Source organism: Acromyrmex echinatior, chromosome 16, assembly GCF_024713525.1.
Source record: "Acromyrmex echinatior isolate Ae372 chromosome 16, ASM2471352v2, whole genome shotgun sequence".
Taxonomy (NCBI): Eukaryota; Metazoa; Arthropoda; class Insecta; order Hymenoptera; family Formicidae; genus Acromyrmex; species Acromyrmex echinatior.
The window spans coordinates 9,223,162-9,243,685 of record NC_141867.1 but is presented as its reverse complement, the minus strand read 5'-3'; the positions used below and the strand labels follow the sequence as shown (position 1 = coordinate 9,243,685).

Sequence of the window (20,524 nt, the reverse complement as noted above, 5' to 3'; positions counted from 1 at the left end):
CCTGCATATATTACCCTCATTTTAACAATTATTATTTATTATTATAAAAGATAATTGCATTTACTGAAACGTCTTTATAATATGTATAAGAAGTGATAATATCTGTGATACATAAGGAATGATAAAGAGGAAAATCACGATTTCATAACTTGATCGATCGACCACGCATATTTGCTCGACAAAGTAAAAAATATAAATTAGAATTGTATTGAGAAACTATTGTATTGAAAACGTTTCTTTTTAAAGGCATATTTTTATAACTGTAATATTTTTTTATGTGTTATTTCTATTACGTAATTTAACCCTCCGCAAACCAAGTGGAAAATCAACATGGATCTGTGGAATATCTCATACCCTATACTATACTTCATCATAAATATATTATAATTTAATATAGTTGGTAACTACGCACTCTTAAGTTGCATGAAACCGGCAATTTAGACGCGTTACTTTTTAAGAAGTTATGGAAATTCATCTTACTGGAGTATGTCATATCTTACCTGGTCCGTGGAGGATTAATAAAGATGTTTTTAAAATAATTATATCAATCTTATATTATGTAATAAGATTTTGCAACAAATATGATAATTTGCGAAATAATGTTATAACATATAAATGGGATAATGAAAATGAAAGCATACTTGTTCAGAAATTTTATTTATTACGTATACTAGCCGACTACTATGCATGCGTTGGAACATTCGGATACAGAGAATTCACTGTAGATCCAAAGTCCATCATCAAGTATTTTCACAATAACAGCGGTGTCACTTCCATTTATGACTCTTAAGTTGCTTTTTTTCTAAAGAATGTATGATTACTTCGTTTCCCATGATCGAATCTTTTAAATTATAATATGTTACGTTACGTGTACAACTTGATAACTCTAAGCCAGACGAAATACATCGTTCGAAAAAAAAATTATGATCTGATAATCTCTTCATTATTTTTATAGAACTTAACTTATTTTAAATGTAATAGTAACAAAACATCAGTAAGTAGTTCCCTACTAAATTGCTATGTTACAGGAGTTAAACAATTTTTTTTTCTTAATTACTCAGATGTAATATCTGTGTTCAACATTTAAAATAAACAAACATACGTAGATAATGAGCTTCACATCGAATCAAACAACTTTCAGCAAGCATTTTAAATAAGTAATTAAAAAATGAACAAATTAACATTATCTATTATTTTGTTTTATATTTTTAATGCTTTGCAGAAATTTAGTAATAAAATAATAAACAAAATTTTTTAAAATTATTTTTACATAATAATTACAAAACTTCTAGACTGTTTATACTCACAAAAAAATTTTTGTCTGGCTCAGATATCTCGCAATCACGTTTAATTTTAGTCATCTTTTTATATTTACGCATATGTATATATATATATATATATATATATATATATATATATACTTTTTATTTATATATTTATGTACAGAAGGCGGACGTCCCGAAACGACGGTGCAACCCGGGGATAAGTTTATTCGTAGCACAAATGGAAAGTATAAGGATTAGATTTGCAATATTCCACCAACTTTCATTTCATACAATCTTCAAGAGACATATTGTAAAATTTGTTTATAACAATCGCCCGACGAGACACCGACGCCGTTGTAGCTGCCTTACGTAGATGTATCTGTTACTAAAGTATAATAATATCTTATCAGTATAGAACTTATATCGATATATTGCACATTTGACAACAGTTACGTTTCTCTTTAAGTACCAGGATATAGGAAGTCTTCGCTAAATAAATCTTTGACTTGCACCCCCCCCCCTTCTCTCTCTCTCTCTCTCTCTCTCTTTCTCTCGCTCTCTCTCTCTCTCTCTCTCTCGCTCTCGCTCTCGCTCTCGCTCTTGCTCTCGCTCTCTCTCTTACTTTATTTGACATACACATCTACATGCATATTATCTCCCTTATACCCATACACATAAGTTTAACAATCGAATTAACTTTCGATGATTGCATATTATTTTAAACTTGTAAATCTTAGAGGAGATTTTTAAGTGTGTACAAGTCTTTAAGTTCGCTTCTCTTCGATGTGTATTTATATATTTTGTAATCTTCATACTACGCATTCGATAATTTCTCTTTCCGTCTTTTTATTTCTTTTATTCTTTACGTTGCTCAACATTCGTTGCAGGTTAACATTCTGAAGAGAAAATCTTCAAGTTTTTTTATCACACTTTACTCTCAGTTTCAGTTGTGTACGCGCACGCATCCTCTTCTCCTTCCCATACATACACACATACATACACACGCGCGCGTGCGCGCGCACGCGCTCACAAACAAATAATACATACATACACAAAATTGCGCTTTAAAAGCAATTATATTCTAATTAGGTAGTTCCGTTTGATCTCGATCTGTCGATCCATTAAACTTATTGATTAAAAATCAAGCCTCGTCCATTGATAACTTTTCTTATCGAAAAAAAATTTCTTTGAATATTTGCTTATGTTCGTCAACGACAGGATTTCCAGATAGATAATCTTTTTTTTGTTTGTTATATGGATCAGTAGGCTGTTATTTCGTTGATAAGTATTAAGCTTAATTTTATTATAATTAATTTTATTGTTTATTCAACGGTGTTTCTCGGCATTTTATTTTTTTTGAAACGCAACATGGAAACAGCATCTTCATCATTGTATGTCAAGTCGTTGCGAAGGATTATGTGAATCCATATCGATTTATAGGCTTGCTTGATTATTACATGAGATTTACATAATGCAAATCAAGCACTCGATCTATTAGTTTGTTACGCTTCGTTGTAATTTTTAAATACACACACACACACACACATATATATATATATATATATATATATATGTATATATATATATATATATATCTTTTGTATATATCTTCGAGCTTCACAATTAATACTGCATTACAGATAATTTCGGTCGCAAAAATTCACAGAACTGCGTTTAAAGGCGACGCGAGGAACGTAGAACATTGGAATCACAACAATGCCGGAACAATCTGAAATCCTTTCTCGCAAGAAATTTGTCCAATCGATGCCATTGCTGCAATCTGGCTGATATTAATTAGAAGTGATTTTAGAAAGATCCTTATATTTTAAAAGAATCTTTGACAAGATATTTATTAAAAAAATATCACTAATTTAAAAATCGGTGCTGCCGATTCATCTACGACAGTCTGCCAGGCAGGACACATGCTTCCGCATCAACGGCAAAAATATTAGACACGGAAGTATCAGAAAAAGTGTCAGTATTTTCACAATTAAACAGAAGTGTGTAGCGTGCTGGATTGTGGTGCAGACGGATACGACCCACTTGGAGGCGTCGATGTTGGTTGCAGATTCAATTGCAATTGATGCTGCTGTGCTTTCGCTCTCAAGCAAGCAATACTTTCGTTTCTGAGTTGTTCCGTATCTTGCACAACACCTATAAACAATAATACATGTATTGTGTGTATATATATATATATATATATATATATATATATATATATATATATAGAGATATATATAGATATATATATACCTGATACATATACCTACAGTACTATTACAAAAGGTCGATAGTTTTGAATAGGTACTCTCTAAATTTTTTAGAGTGAAAATTGAGCCAGTTAGAAAAAAAAATAAAGACTTTTCAATTTTGAACCAAAAATTTTCATTCTTTTTTTAATAAGGTTTTACTCTTTTGGAATGAGATTCACTCCAAAGGAATGAAATCTCACTCCTTTTTTGGAATGAAATTTCATTCCTTAGAGTGACTTTCCTTAGAATGAAATCTTACTCCAAAAGAATAAAATCTAACTCCTAAAGAATGAAATTCTGCTACTCTTGTTCAAGAGTGGAAATATTTTCACTTTTTCTTTAAGAGTAGCTCAATTTTCAGTCTTTTGGAGTAAGATTTCACTTTAAAGAATAGATTTTTCAATTTTCTAGTTTTTATTAGGTATTACTTATTAAATTTTCCTATTTCATTTTTATTATTATATGTATATAGTTCAAAAAGTTATATCATTCCTTCTAAATTGTGTTTTAAACATTTATTTATAATGAAAGAGTTATTAACAAAGTTTTTCACTAATAATCTTACAAATTCTAAAAAGGCTGTATTCACAGAAAAATTTATTAGTATTTTAATAATACAATATGCTTGATTGTAAATTCCAATATTATTGTAAATGCCAATATTGCAGCAAAACTTTTATTTTATTTATTATATAAAATTTCTATGAAATAATATAAAATATATGTTATCTAAATAGAATAAGAATACTTACTCGTAGATGACGAAGGTCCCATACCATCCTGGCTCTCCTGTCCACTCTCCGAACTGGTTGGTCCTCCTTGATGATGATTATGGTGGGGACTGCTTCCGCTTCCGTTTTGATCATTGCCGCTGTCCTCTCCACCAGATTTGAGATGCTCTGCTGCCTCGAGCGATTTCCGATGCATCCCTACAGGTCCACAGTCAATCAGTTCTTGATTATATTCGAAATCTTGGTTAAAGCTGCTTGTCTTAGATGATTGAGCTGATAAAAACCAACAGAAAAAATATTCGGAATTTGTTCCGCCGCTTTAGCTTAAATGATTTTACGGAACGAAAAAATAGAATATTTTCCGGTTTTTAATAGTAATAGAATAATATTGCTTTAATTATCAAAGTATGAAAATACGGTTTAGAATTATTTAATGTCTAGTTATGTCTGCAAAAGTAACCAATAAATAATGAAAATGTATTATATACGTAAACATTATGTTATACTTATTTATATTTACACACACACACATACACACACATTTTTTTCTTAGACATTAAATAATCTCTATTCTCTTGTCGTATAAAGTTATTATTAATTATATCTTACCTAGTTTTAAAAAGGAAGAGAGAGAGAGATAGAGAGAGAGAGAGAGAAAGAGAGAGAGAGAGAGAGAGAAAGAGAGACTTGGATGTAATTATAATTAAAACAATTAATAATCTTAATTCCCTGATATAAGAAATATAATTATAATAATTCTAGCTATTGGGAATTAGAGTTTATATTTGATGAGACAGCAGTTTACTTCAATGCTCAAATGCGAACAAGAATTTTATTGCGAAACTATTTTTATTTTAATTGACTGAATTGATTTTATATCAATGTTTTATATCAATGACGTTTATCGGTAGTGATTTGATGGAGGCGTTTAATCACGGTTGCACCATCCAGCTAGTCCCCCCCCCTCTCCAATTGATTGCGTTTTCACTCTAGGAAATGGTGATTGACCACCTCACATGAAAACATTGCGGATACTAAATTAATGAAATACATGCGGATACCGTCTTATACGTCTTATGCTCATCGCTCATCTAATTACATCATCTATGTATTGAGGATAGCTAAAAAGTTAATCGAAACATGTATACAAATTAATAATTAAATATGTAAGATACAATTTAATAATTTGAAATTTTTATCGCGCACATAATACAGTGCTAATTTCCAGTAGTCAAAATTATTATAATTATAATTATAATTAAATAATTTTAGAATCAAGTTTAAAAAAAAATATTCAAAAATACATGTTACATATTTAATTTGTCAAAGTGTTATTAATATAAGATTTTTTATCAGAGATGTTTTCTGTCTTACCTAACAACCACGGTGCAACGGATTCATTTTCCTTGGCACTTCTTAAAATTGTTTCCGGAAGTGGTAAAGAATGCCGTACCATCGCTCCATATAAACCGTATTCTGCCATTATAGTACTTCTGCCCCAACATTTCTCTGTCTTGCGCCATTTTGCTCTCCGATTTTGAAACCAAACCTGAAAAAATTTTGCATTTTTATGTGAAAAGGTAAAAATTATTTTATACATAATAAAAAAGTTTAATCTATTTTTTTCGTTGATTTTTTTAGATATTAATTAAGAATTCACACAAAAACGTGAATATATAGTTGGTAATAAAGTTTATAGTTAGTAATAAAGCGGTAAAAATTTGTCATTTGTATGTTTGGACTACAGTTGAAAAATATTTATATATTAATGTGTTCTACACATTACACTATCATTCTTAATTGGAAAATTATTATGATTGTTCTAGACTAGATCATCAGTTACTTCATCCAATTATCACTTGCATGACACGTGCCACAATCCGTTTTATGGTTAATTATCGTGCTCAAACGACCTCATCAAAAATTGCTATTCTATTTTTTATATTCTTTAGATTACTTGTTAACACAAACCCCCTTATTCGACCTCCTGTGGTGAAGACGCGTGTCACCTTCTCCAATATGCTTGTATATATATATAATAGATTACCGTTTTTAAAAAAATAACAAGTATTACATTTTATTAGATAAATTATTATTTAACAGATCTTATACATGTATTAAACATTTTATTTTTCTAAAATTTTTAATTAAAAAAATTTTTTTATTTTAATTATATTTTAATTATAATTTAAAAACTGTGAGTGCTACATTGCTACAACATAGCTGTACAAGAGAAAATTAGATTAAAATTTGATGAAAAAATTTTAAAAAAATTACCTTTGTGGAATATTCATATATCACTTAAAGTGTTAAGTAAATGTATACATTGACTACAGCAGACTACAGTAAGTGTATACATTTACAGTAAGTGTATACATTTACCAAGTGAGTTAACATTGTGACTGTGACATATATAATGATTACACACACAAAATGTTATTTAAAAAACTGGACACATGCATTTGTTCCACAAGCACATATACTTCTAACAGAAGAGGGAGGCCGGAGGCTAGGGCGTGGACCAATTTACAGCAACAATGCCAAAGTCACCGACAGAATTGGTGCGTAATTTGAATGAATGGGAACGCGTCGCCCTGTCAATTTAAGCTGTTACCCCGAAATTATCTTCCGCTTATATTTCAACGAACATATAGGTTTTCACGGAGATAGAGAATCAGAATATTTACACGCATAGATATCGATTCAAATTAATTTACGTTACGGTTTATTAAAAAAATCTTTTAACGATATATACTTTTCTGATTTTCAATTTAATAAGAAAAACATAAAATATACTATTATTGTTTTCTTAAAAAGAAAAAAAATCTAAAACATGTATATTATTACAGTTACATCATGGAAACAATTAAATCCCATAAACGAATAGATTATATAGTTTCTTATCTCTTTATCAAAACGTGATAACATTGATACTATGTTAAAAAGTAAGAGAGTATTTTAATGTTTATCAATTCAACAAACACACACGCATACACACACACAAAATTTGCATTGATGTTGCTTGCACGTAAACCAAAAAAACTATAAAACATTATCTGAAACTCTGGGTAACGAAAAAGAAAGAGAGAGAAAGAAAAAGAGAGAGAGAGAGAGAGAGAAGAGAGGGAGAAGCCCGGAGATAGAGGATCAGGATTCAATATCTCATTATCGTCGATCCTAAATTGAAGTCACCAGTAGGAAGTAACGAGATCTCCAATTATCCTTGGGATAGTGTCATTCTATCTTATCATTTATTATACATATACATATTGTATGTGTGTGTGTGTGTGTGTGTGTGTGTGTGTATCTCCTTATACATATACAGGGTCCGGCAAAATGATCTCCCACATTTTGCACCGCCACTGTCCCCGAACCACTGAAGAGAGGGGGAGCTTAGCGTAGTCGGTTGGTAGTTCGCGCCTTGCCATTTCAGTTGTCGTCATGAATTGGACGGGCGTTTAAGGACGTTTTAAGGGAAATGTTTCTAGGACGCGTAATCTCGTTACGTGGAGACGTTGGGTGGCCTGCGCGTTCACCCGATCTTGCCCCATGCGACTTTTTCCTTTGGGGCTACCTGAAAGCGAAGGTTTTTCAACACCACCCCCGAACCATTGACGAATTGAAAGCAGCAATACGCCAAGAAATTACAGGAATATCGCCTCAAATTATTGCTCGAGTGATGGAAACTTTTAGAAATCAGCTTCGAATGTGTATCGAAAAAAATGATCGCCACTTGGACTCTGTAATTTTCAAAACTCAATAAAAACAAATGGCATAGCATAAATTTTCAGTTAATAAAAATAAAATCTAAATAGCATTTACAATGGCGTTTTTATTAAAGATTAAAATGTGGGAGATCATTTTGCCGGACCCTGTATATATACATATATATATCTCCTTTGCGCAGATTTCGAAAAAAGAAACAGTACAGCAATTCTTAACCTTCGATCTCTTTATTTCATGCGATACGATTAGCAAGGTCCTTTCTTTCTAAAATCTATTAATCGCTACTGCGATATCATTTTGAATATCATTCAAAAAATATGATATTAATGAACATTATCATTAGCTCACAGTGAAAGTTTGTAACACACTTGTACAGTTTGATAGATTAATATAATAAATATACATAATTATTACAATAAAAATCATTTTAAATGTCTTGTTTGATAAATAAGAATAATAAGAATAATCTTCTTGCAAATTGTCTGTTATTACTCCTTACATTTTCTATTTATTTTTATCTAATTTGACAAAGAATCGGTCTCTGCAAAAATTTTTTCCGTATGTTTTGTTCCTCCCACTATCTCTCTTTTTCCTACTATCTCTGTTGTACTTTCTGTCTCGATATTCTCTCTTTATCTCCATTTCCATTCTCATCCCTCTTGTTTTGGTCCAATAGTCAGTCGCCAGTCTGATCGATGATACGCCAACAGGCAGTACTGCGCATGGCCGACTAAATACAAACTCGTTCCTTATTATACCGGGTGTGCCAATAAAGGGAGGATGGAAGTGGAGGAAGAGAAGAAGGAGGAGCAAGAGGAGCAAGAAGAAAAGGAAGATAAGAAGAGATTACAGAGATGATGGAGAAATGCAAGGACAGGAAAGGAAAAAGGGAAGAAGAATACCGAGAAAGCGTTTTGTCGGAGTTCCTCGCTCCTTCGAATCAAGGTGATCATATAAAGGATCTCTTCTAGTAGCGTCTTACTGCTACCGCTGCTTCAGCAATGCAGACCCGTTGCACCCCTTCCTTATACCCCGCTATTACTCTAACTCAGCAACTCGTGATATACCAGAAGATACCAAAGGATAATCCAGATACCCGATTTCCAATCCCAATGCTGCGAAACGACACCTCTGCACAGAACATCATTGATCCTCCTTTACGAGCTTGGTCGACAATGCTTTTCAATGCAACTTTTTCTCTTCTACTGCGAGCATCGGCATGTCTTTATTGCATCGGCATGCTTCATTATTACGTTTCTCGCAGATCTTATATCTTCAATGTATCGAATATCTACTGCTTCAAATGTCTGTCTACATCATACAATTTGCAATAAAAACATATTTTTCTATGACATTTTTGCATGTTTATAAACTTTGAATTTAGATTATGCTTTCTATGCTTGAAAAGTATTACTCTGATGAGTGATATACAAACAGCATATGATTTTTGTTTAAAAATAACGATAATTTTTATCACTTTTAAATAAAAAGTTATCTTTATGATATAGTATAGAATGATAGAATGTGACAGATTTAAATAAAATCTTAAATAATACAAGCTCTAAAATGTAAAAGGATAGAATTGCATGTGCGTACACAGGTATTAATAGAATGATAATGGCGATATGCAGTGAAATCTCATTACTTGTGGTAACGTGATATTATGCACAGGAAAGATGACTCCAATGTGGCGTAAGCGCAATATCAGGGGATATAATGAAATACCTAAATAATTTACGGCTATATAATTTTCGTGTTATTATTAGCGCCAGCGTTATCGAACTGTGCGCGAATATGTAAACGGTCATTACATAGTTCTGCAAAATTACCACTGATTCCTGGTATATTGTAATATCAAATAGAAGGAATTTCTCCTCGCAAACGATAAAGTTCTACATTGCAAATAAGTTAGAAATGCCGTAATTTATTAATCAAAATCATTAAAATGTGAATTAAGTATGACAACTTTATACGTTCGAGACGTTGAGTGATAGATTTAAAAATAAAAATTTTTATGTCTCTATCTATGTTTTCAAATGTTTATAGAGATTCTATGATTTATTAGAATATTTTCTTTCTCTCTCTCTCTCTCTCTCTATATATATATATATATATATGTATATATATATATATATATATATATATATATACACGTATAAATGATATATACATTTACATTCTTGGTTATAGATGTACAAATAATAATTTCTTCTTTATTTGTACATAAAACCTTAAAAAGTTGTAATTTTTAAATAGTTTCTTATTTTTGCAACTTTTTTTTACTTAATCCTTCATGATACGATACAAACACACAAATTATTAAGTATTATCCACACAAATATGTAATAAGTATATGATTAGTCGTAATATCAACTCTGACTACGTTCACTTCAAAAATATGAGAAAGTAAATATATTGCAGTCTACATTAAATGGTAAAAGTTTATTTCGCATTTACTCGATATTAAAGACGATTATTCAGATAAAGAGATACTTAGATTATTCAGATAAAGAGATACTTAGATGTAATAGTTACGTAGATTCCCACAATCCCGACGATCCCTATTATCAGGGGTTGTTCGTAAGCCAATTAATCTTGGCAAATAAGCGAGGGAGAAGGGATAGAATATACGCGTTATCCCTCGGAAACGCATGACTTATTTGCCGCATAATACGTGCATAAGAGACTGGCCTAGTAGTAGCCCCTTCTTTGACTATCCGCTGGTAATAAATAGTTAAGTCGCAGACGGACCATCGCGAGGACCCCATGCTGCGAAACGGCACGCGTCAGGACATCATTACGTGAGACACTTGCCAAGCCAAGGGTGGCCCGAAAGGGATGTACGCGTTAGCCATCACTCGGCGTCGATAAGCAGAAAATAATTCAGACGAACGGATGCATTAGCAAGTAAACTCAGTTTCGATCGTGCATTGAAGTAATGAACCGCGATAAATTAATAGCGCCAGCCGACTGCAAATCACGAATTAAAATGTAGAGTAGTTATGATAAGGTCTCTCTCTCTCTCTCTCTCTCTCTCTCTCTCTCTCTCTCTTTCGCTCTCTCACTCTCTCGCTCTCTCTTACTTTTGTTTAATTTTTGCATTTGGAATTATAGAATATAATCACAATGCCAAACTGCCATCTACATTATTAAATATCAAAAGTCATTGAATTAAATAACATTTTGTTATTTTTAACTTTCATGTATGTCAAAGTGTAAATCTATCCATTTCTGTGATTAGTTCCAAATATCATCCATATTAATGTCTGCATTTAGTAAATAATAAACTAAATTTGAGTCTCTCAAATTTAATACATTTTCGTGAGTTAAATTGTTTAATTCCATTGTTTTAGTGAAATTAACGATATATTGAGTAGAAACAGTGACCTATAGACATAATTAAAAATAATTTAAATTGTATGAGTATAATTTGACATTATGAATTTAACACTGTACACTTTTGACGCTTTTACCTAATTGAGACTTTACGTATCTTTTCTTTCGTTATTGAATTTCCTTCTTGATGTGTATTGGACGCCAGCGTGTTTTCATATTCTCGATTTTCATCACGCAGACTCAGTTTCAATAGCATTTCATCGGCGGCGTGGGCGTGGCAAAACTTTGGTCCATGCTTCTAACTTAATTCGGTTAGGCGAGATTTATATCTGTTACTGGCAGTATTCCCTTGTTCAAAGTCGTCGTCGACGTGTTCCTCACCCCCGACCTCGCCAATTCACCACCGATTCACCGTGTTTTCGAGCACGAGCTGAGTTTATTAGAATTTATAAGCGGTCCTGCTGACAGTAGCGCAACGCCCAAACTGCCGGATATTCCGTGACTCGCGTTCCCCGATTTTCGTTGGAAACTCGTATTTATTTGTCACCCGTTACGCTAACTTCCAGACCAGGCTCAGTGGATACTACTACGCGATGTGCATTATTGGTCAATTTTTGGGGTGGAACGCGCCCATCCGGAAATCATCGCTTTGTTTGTCGGTGGTTTTACGACCATGGCAGCAGAGCGCGGCAATGAGTCTTCGTCTTAAAAATCACCAAGGAATCCTTCGTGTTGCGAATATAATTTCAAAGCTTGTCATCGTTCAACCAAATAGTCATAAATGTTTATTCAATCTAAATAGTCTTAAACTATCAACTCTACTTTACAATTATGTAAACATAGAATAATTTATTGCATTCCTAAAATTACCAATTTCTTACTTTACTAATAATAAGTGTAATATTGTGGTAAAAATCTCTCTTGCAAACATTTTTCTATTTTTTAATTCTTTTGAAATTAATTAAATACGTATATCTTATCACAAATAAATATCTTTTAGTCTTGTAGTGCTTTAAAGAAAAATAACTGGCAGATTTAATGATCAATTCTGTACACTGCAAAAAATTGTGCAAGCGATGCATTTATTAGAAATTCTCTATTTATATCATAAACATGCGAAACGCATACATTCACTCCCGAAGTCACACACCGAATTGTTAGCCAAGGAATCGCTTATTAATATAAATAATAGATGATCGCATTAGAAGGGTGGATGCCACTTGTCGCGCTAAACACGCAAAAGTCGAAAGGGCACCCTCCACGAAGATCATTTAATCATTTCGACGACGAACGATAGAAAATTCATGAGCCCGACGTTACTGGCGGCCGCAACCCTATTATGGGAGTTGCTTGGTCCATGGTGTATTAGACGTGCGAGGGTGATGATGCCCTGGCTTTATGTGCAAGTGATAGCTGCTCTGGATGTATATATACATCCAGATATTTTGGCCACTTCGTCATGGGAATGCTTATGCGTTGAATCACACACGTGTATTCTCTATAATTCGCTTTTAATTTGATTCTCCAACAAGCGTTCGACTTCACCGACATAGTCGTAAAACCTCATTTATTTTTGCATGGCAAATGCAATATCATTAAAATCTCTAAAGATCTCGCAAAGATCAAATAAGGATGCGTAATGTAATTTAATTTTTATAACATACAGAATTTCTTTAAAATTTTCTTTTTGTAGACATTAAATTATATAGATAACGAAAGCTTTATTTTATTCTACGATTGTCAATATACAATCTGTATCAAACTCGGTAATAGTTAAATAAATTAATAATAATAAAGCGATGCAAATATTAATTTTCTTTTAGAATTTGAAGATATAAACTCTAAAAAATATATTGGAGAAGGCTTTCATGTTTTACGAATTATCGATAGTTTTGCAGCACATTGAAAGAAAAGATTGACTACTGCAGCAAATTAGATGGTTAAATATGGCATAGTATTTTTAATTGGCTGCAGCAACAAATTTTTGGTTGCGTTAGCTTATCTACAAGCTCAGTATAGGATTTCAATAGATTAACGCAATTAAAAATTGGCTGCAGCAATCAATTAAAAATGCTATGCTATATTTAGCTAAGCTTTTCTTTCAGTGCATTAAAGTAAGGTATGTATACGTCTACATATATCTAAGTATATCAATTCAGTGACACAAATTAATAGAACGATTAAATATTAATCTCTTCGTGTTACAAATTAAGAATTAAATATGTTGAAACACTGAGAAGTTTATTTATTTTAATGAAATATGTATAATATACAAAAGCCGTAATATAAGATTCTTTATAATAAAATAACATAAATAACAGTAATTAAATCATATGTCAAAGAATTAAAACACTAACCAAAAGAGAAACACGTACAAATAATAAAAAACTATCGGACAATTCTAAAGACAAAATTTCATAGTTTACAATTCCACACATTGGATTAATTTCGGAAATTCAAGAATATTATAAATAATTCTAGTGTAAAGCTCTCGTTCTTCAATTTCAACAAGTTGTGCTCAATGAAAAATACATAAAGATCTGCTTCCTGCAAACATGAAAAAGAATGTAGTATATAAAATATCATGTAATGATTGTGACGTGTCTTATGCAGGACAAACTAATAGACAATTAAAGACAAGGATAACCGAACATAAAAATGATATTAACAGATCCAAACCGATAAATTCGGTAATATATCAATTGGGACAAGGTGGAAATTTTAGACAATGAAAGAAATTACAACAAACGATTGATTTCCGAAATGATAAATATTAAACGTCAAAAGAGAAGCGAGAGAGAGAGAGAGAGAGAGAGAGAGAGAGAACGGTATAAATTTAACACAGACACAGAGTTATTAAGTCCTTGTTACCACTGCTTTTTAACCGATCATTAATTATATACAACAGCGATAAACAATGTTTGACTTTACGACAATTATATTTATGTATTATTTTAATATGTGACTCGCAACCGTCAAGACCTTTGTCAAGTTCAATTTTATCATCGACAATTTTACATTACTCTTAGTTATATGTGATATTTTTGTATTACAATTTTATCCGGAAATTAAACTACGTTGTTATCTGTATATGTGCACGTGCTATCTGATGTAACTCTCTTATTAATTATTCATAAGCTATACACATCTAAATAATTTGTTTTTACAAATATTTGACAACTTTAAGATCTCGATCTATGTACATGAAGGCATCCAGCACTAACTGGACATAGAGAATAAGTAGAAGTTAACCAAAGATTTCACGTGAGCAATTCGATTAATTGTCAATATTGTCATGCTGAAGAAGACTAGAATTTAGCCGAAACGTACATGTACACACCAATGGAAATATATTGTATTTAAATAAACTGAGGTTTGGTCCAGTAATTTAATCTATTACAGTACGAATTCCAAAATACGTACATACAAATAAAATATCTTTTAAAAAGAAGATACATTTATTTTTAAATAGATATTAATATTAATAAATGTATTATTCAATGTTCTCTAATTTGTAAAACAAGAATTTCCAAGCTTATACGTAATTTTATTTTTAAGCTTAAAATAAATTATTATATAGTAAATCGAAATTGTTACGTAATAAATTTTATATCCTATTTATTATGCATAATTTTTCGAATTAAATAATAATTTTATCGTCTAAATTATCTCATAAATCTATTTCATAAATCTATGTCTTCTATAAGCTACACGTTTTTATTTACAGAAGTTAATGTATGACATATTTGTGCATAATGAAGTTGTGCAAATGAAAAATTATTCAATATTAATAATTACATTTATATACCGAAAAACTATATGCCGTTATTGTGCTACAAAGAAAACTAGTGGATCATCACAGATAAATTCGTATAAAAGAAGGAAATTACTTAAATTAAAAAAGATGTCAAGGGCAACGAGTAAAAGATAGAAAGTGAAAAAATTTAAGCAAAAAGTGTAATAAAAATAGAAATTTGGAATAAATAAAGATATATATACTTTTCTATACGTTGCTTTTTAAGATTTTTGGTATGATAAAATCGAACACAGACAAAAAAAGAGCCTTTTCGTTTTTAGATATTAATTTATAAAAGCTGTTCCTAAACATATTCGTGTTCATCATTATGAGTGAAGATATTCACTCATAATGTCAGTATAGAATATACTCAAGTATTTAATACATTCGTTGGTCTGTCACCCTACGATATTATGTATATTCTACATTCACATATACGATCATATACAGACACACGCGCGCAGACCCGCGACCACGCGTTGGTTGCAGACGTACAAAAGATAAAATCAATAATCGGTCAGCGGTACCGAAAAGTTCTCCCTGAATTGTTATGTATGAAAACGTAGTCTTAATTTGTGGCATATATTAAATATATACATATATATACAAATACTATTATATATATATATATATATATATATATAATTTGTTAACTTATTTTAAATTATGTTTTAGATTGTGAATGAAAGAAAACCGTTTATATTTAAAAAAAACGTTAAATTTCTTCACCTTTCAATAAATATATAATATTTAAAATTTGTATATATATATATATATATATATATATATATACACAAATTTATATATATATATATATATATATATATATATATATATATGAATATAGAGTTTGTGTTATTATTTTTATAAGGAATTAAAACATTCTGAGCTTTTAATTTTAATATTGAATTAGAGATTGTTATCCTCTCTCTTTATGAATTGCTTTATACTTTTTTATTGGAATATTGTAATTGTGTTATAAATATTCTCTTTATATTCTCTTTATATTACTCTGTCATTTCTTATTATTATTTTGTTTCTTAATTAAATCTTTAATTAAACGTATATGTACACATACCTATACACTTGTACAACTAATTCGATATTCTTGATCAATAAACTTAGGAACAAGAAAATATTTATATTTTATGTTTGTCATTGTATTTTTTTAGTTTTTTCTCAAAATAAAAAGTGATTCTGTGTATGCATAAAATATGCAATTTATAATTATAAGCAAATAGGTATGATTAAAATTTTCTTATTCCAAAGGTATAATGAGAAACGAACGAACAGAACACGTCATAATTACTTCTTATAACTTTAAAACAGTCACGCCATATGATCAAGCCGAATAAATATATATATATGTGTGTGTGTGTGTGTGTGTGTGTGTGTGTGTGTGTGTGTGTGTGCGCGCGCGTGCGCGCGCGCGCTCATGTACATATATCCAACTCCAAAGTTTTCATAATCCCTTAAGAACGGTCGATAAAAAAATATTTACTTTACTCAGTCGGAAATAGCTAATTTCGGGTCCCAATATTATTTACTCAGCGTTAATCCCACTCTTAAAGATGTTGACGTCTTCTCTAGATCCTTACAATCAGTTTCGAGTCCTTATACAATTCTTAGCCCGGATATCCATCTCATAACTCACCCGTGATGGAGGAATAACTTTTCAGCAAATAAAGAGATTTTCAATGTTCGTCTATTTATGATAAAATAACAAGTATAAAATAACAATATCTTCTTGTTATTTTTAATCGGAAAATCATTTACAATAATAAATAATTTAAATTGGCAATAATAATTCTTTTCATGATAAAGTTTTTAATAAAAAAAACTCTAATTGTACAAATTGACGATAATTAAATAATGTAAATAAAAATTTGTGCATAGAACAAATATAAGATAATATATCTATATTTTAAGAATAGATACGACCGTGTAAATCATATACATAAATATGATAGAGAACGCCAATAATCAGTCAAAATTAGATGTTATGAATATAATATACACATTCTTGATTTAAATTTAATTATCTCAGATGTGACTGTGCGCCGAAACAGATCAATCACAATTGATCTGAGACACTAATAATATAAATATGATAAGACGCCGAAACATTCGCAGAAACATTCCTATATATGAAATAATCCCCCCCCCCCTCCTAAATTAATTTGGTAAAAAACTTATTGCGAAAAATATTACCTCAGTAAGGAAAAAATTTTTTTACAAATTCTAAAGTATATCGCTTTGTGGTTTTGACATCCTTAAATTAAATGTCTCAATTTAAAAATAAAAAACTTTTTATTAGAAAATAAAATGAGTATATAACACAAAAAGAATATTATTTAATTAATTGAAATAAACTGCACATTATGTAGTATATTTTGTTTATTATGTAAAACGATTTATAATTCAGTTAAATGCAACTTTTAAAGGCCCTGTAGGAGATTTCCCGGGAAAATTCCAACTGGATCTTGTTCTACGTAAACAGACAATTTGAAAGGAGTAACGAAAGGAGTAGCCATTTGAACGCTTGGAACTTTGCTAAAATCGACCTTGAACTTGAAATTTGGTTATTTTTTCACATTTAATTGGCTGTATTTCTTAAGGCGTAGGACAGTTAAATTATTGCATTGTTCAGCAACCAAAAAAATATACAGTACCACATTTAAAATTAAGCGGATTAAGCTATTTTTGCATCAAAATAACATATTAAGGAAAATCGAAACTTTGATTTAAAAATCATTTATTAACCATCTCTAAATCTTAATATTTTTTGATAAAAATTTAGAGTTGTTCTTTTAGTATAAAATGGAAGCTTTTGAACAGAGAGGCCGATTGAACGAAAATATTTTTTTTTTTCAGTCTAATATATTTAGTAAGCTTTTTTAAATAAAATAGAATAAGAACTTTTTAATAAAATTTCTAAATATCTAATAATACTAGAATTCGCAACAACTCTAAACAAATGCTACAGAAATGTTTGTGTAAGAACAATTACTTATACTAAAATAGTAAATAAAAAGAATACATACTTTTAAATAAATAATTTTATACAAAATTAAAAACACAGAAAGACATTTATTACATACTATATTGTTTCTATAGGAATACGTTTACTTTTATTTATATAAAAATGTATACTAAATGAAATGTTGTAAACATTTGTTGCGTGTATCTATAAAATATTGTAGAGACATGTCTCCATTTGTACAATATTATTACCACAAAAATAGAATATACTAATTTCTCTTTTATAAATTACAAAAAATATTAAGTAATGTTATAAAAATTATGTGTCTTAGTGAAAATTTGTAAAAAATTTTTATAAATATAAAACGTCAAATTTTTCTTAAAATATTCAATTATATTTTGTAATACAGTTTATTTAGTTTGTAACGTAATATAAAAATGTTTTATATATTACATATTTTAACTACCTCTACAATAAAATCGTCTTCTTCCTTTTTCACAATGCTTTAAAATTCACTATGCTTTAAAAATTAAAAAATAATTTGACCTCTTTTCAAGTTTTTTCAACATTGACTCTATCGTATTCTTCTTCTATATCTACATGATTTTGTAGCATAACTTTTTAACTGATACTAAAATAAAATATATATATATATATATATATATATATATATATATTAAAAATCTTAGTAATAATAACGGAGAAATAATTTTATATAATAATTTTATACCAAATTATAATAATACCAATATTCATTATTCAATATAAATTTTACGTTTGTTATTAGAAAATGCATGTGAAATCATTAAATTTAATTCAGAAAAGAAATATTTCGTATGAATTTGCAGTAATATATAATACGTTGTATCTGGAGAAACGATAGTATCTCGGCGCTAAGACATGGCGCGAAACATTGCCGTTGACTCCTTTATCTATACATCGCAGCAATAAGTAATTTTCGCTGCATTATTAAAGACATCACTTGAAATACGTTCTATGTCAAAAAATGTCAAGAGATCAATAATAATTGTCGGAGTATAGTGCAGGAGGTCGTTTCCGAGAACGGCGGTGCGATGATAGAGAGAAGAAACTACAACTGATTTGCGAATTACAATAAATTCCGTGTAAATGGTAATATCGGCATAACTCTCAACGACTTACGACAGTGGGTGCCTACTAAACATAAACACGAGTAGGAAGTCTCGTCTGCCTGCTGAAAATTCGCGGGTCATTTGAGCCGTTTCCGCGCCATTACCCTTTCTTAGCACATCTTCTCTACGAGTAATCCTGTGACTCGGTCCAAGAATAGGCGGAGAATTGTAAGACATTGTAGAAAATCGAAGAAGTTGATATAAAGGAAGATAAGGAGAAAAAGAAAGAAAAAAAATTTAAGATACGAAAAGGAGAAAAGTTACTTGTAGCAACACAGACGTGACTCGATTTCTCGTTACGTTGTTCCAGAAAATTGTATCTTCCAACGAATTTTCTTTATTTCACTCAACTGTCGATTCTAAATATTTACGATACTGAAAATGCTTATTCTATAACGTATGATGCAATATAGTGGAAGCATTTGATACATCAGAAAACATAATATACTAAGTTATTAGTTGTTAAAGTAGCCAAAATAGATACGCATACTTCTATACAATCTATAATCTTGTAGAAAACTATTAGAAAACTGAAATATTTTCTTTACGATCATCATATCATATATAATATATAATATGTAAGTTGGACAATATTCAGAATATTCAGTACAAACAGAAATATTTATATTTTTAGGAATAACAGACATTTACAGAATAACTTATTCATAAGAGTGAATAATAAAAATATAAAAAAGAATATTAAGTTAGTTGTTGTTTTTTCAGCTAAAATGAATAAGTTACGAAATATAAAAATTATATGTAGCAGGTATTTACTTAGATCGAGTAAGTAGTACTTATAATGGAAGAAATATCAGGAATATGGAAAAATCATTATCAAAAATAAAAACGTTGTCAAAGAATAAAATTAAAGTTATTACATAAGACATCAAGATATTCCGGGAATTAAGCAACAAAAACTGTATTAGTACTTAAACATATATATGTAAGTCCAACATATATAATATAAGTCCATTGCTCGAAAATCACCTGCAAGTTATACGTGTTTAAATAACAACTGTTGTTGCTTAATTCCTGAAATATCTTAATATCATACTTAACAATTTTTTATTAATAAATGTGATAACGTATTTATTGACTTTTATACAATTTTTCTTATATTATTAATATTTTCTCAAGATAAACATTATACTACTCGACTCTGCTTAAGTAACTCTTTAACATGATATATAATTTGTACATCTCAGTATTCTTTTATTTTAGCAAACAAGAAATAGCTAATTTAATCCTCTTTTATGTGTCTAACTTATATTGATAAATGCAAAA

At 30.1% G+C, this 20,524-nt stretch overlaps 1 protein-coding gene across 2 annotated transcripts in view; it reads right to left on the bottom strand.

Moving 5' to 3' along the window:
* Window positions 1–641: 641 nt before the first annotated feature.
* LOC105149324 (uncharacterized) overlaps window positions 642–20,524 on the bottom strand; it is a 76,520-nt gene continuing 56,637 nt past the window's right edge. The window contains exons 5-7 of one of the 2 annotated variants that reach the window (XM_011061653.2): window positions 5,623–5,797; window positions 4,270–4,521; window positions 642–3,419 (exon numbers count right to left, since the gene is read on the bottom strand). In XM_011061653.2, the coding sequence (XP_011059955.1) occupies window positions 3,256–3,419; window positions 4,270–4,521; window positions 5,623–5,797 (591 nt within the window). In that variant the 3' untranslated portion in view covers window positions 642–3,255. The remainder of the gene's footprint in view (window positions 3,420–4,269; window positions 4,522–5,622; window positions 5,798–20,524) is intronic. The other variant, XM_011061655.2, reaches the window with a different exon arrangement.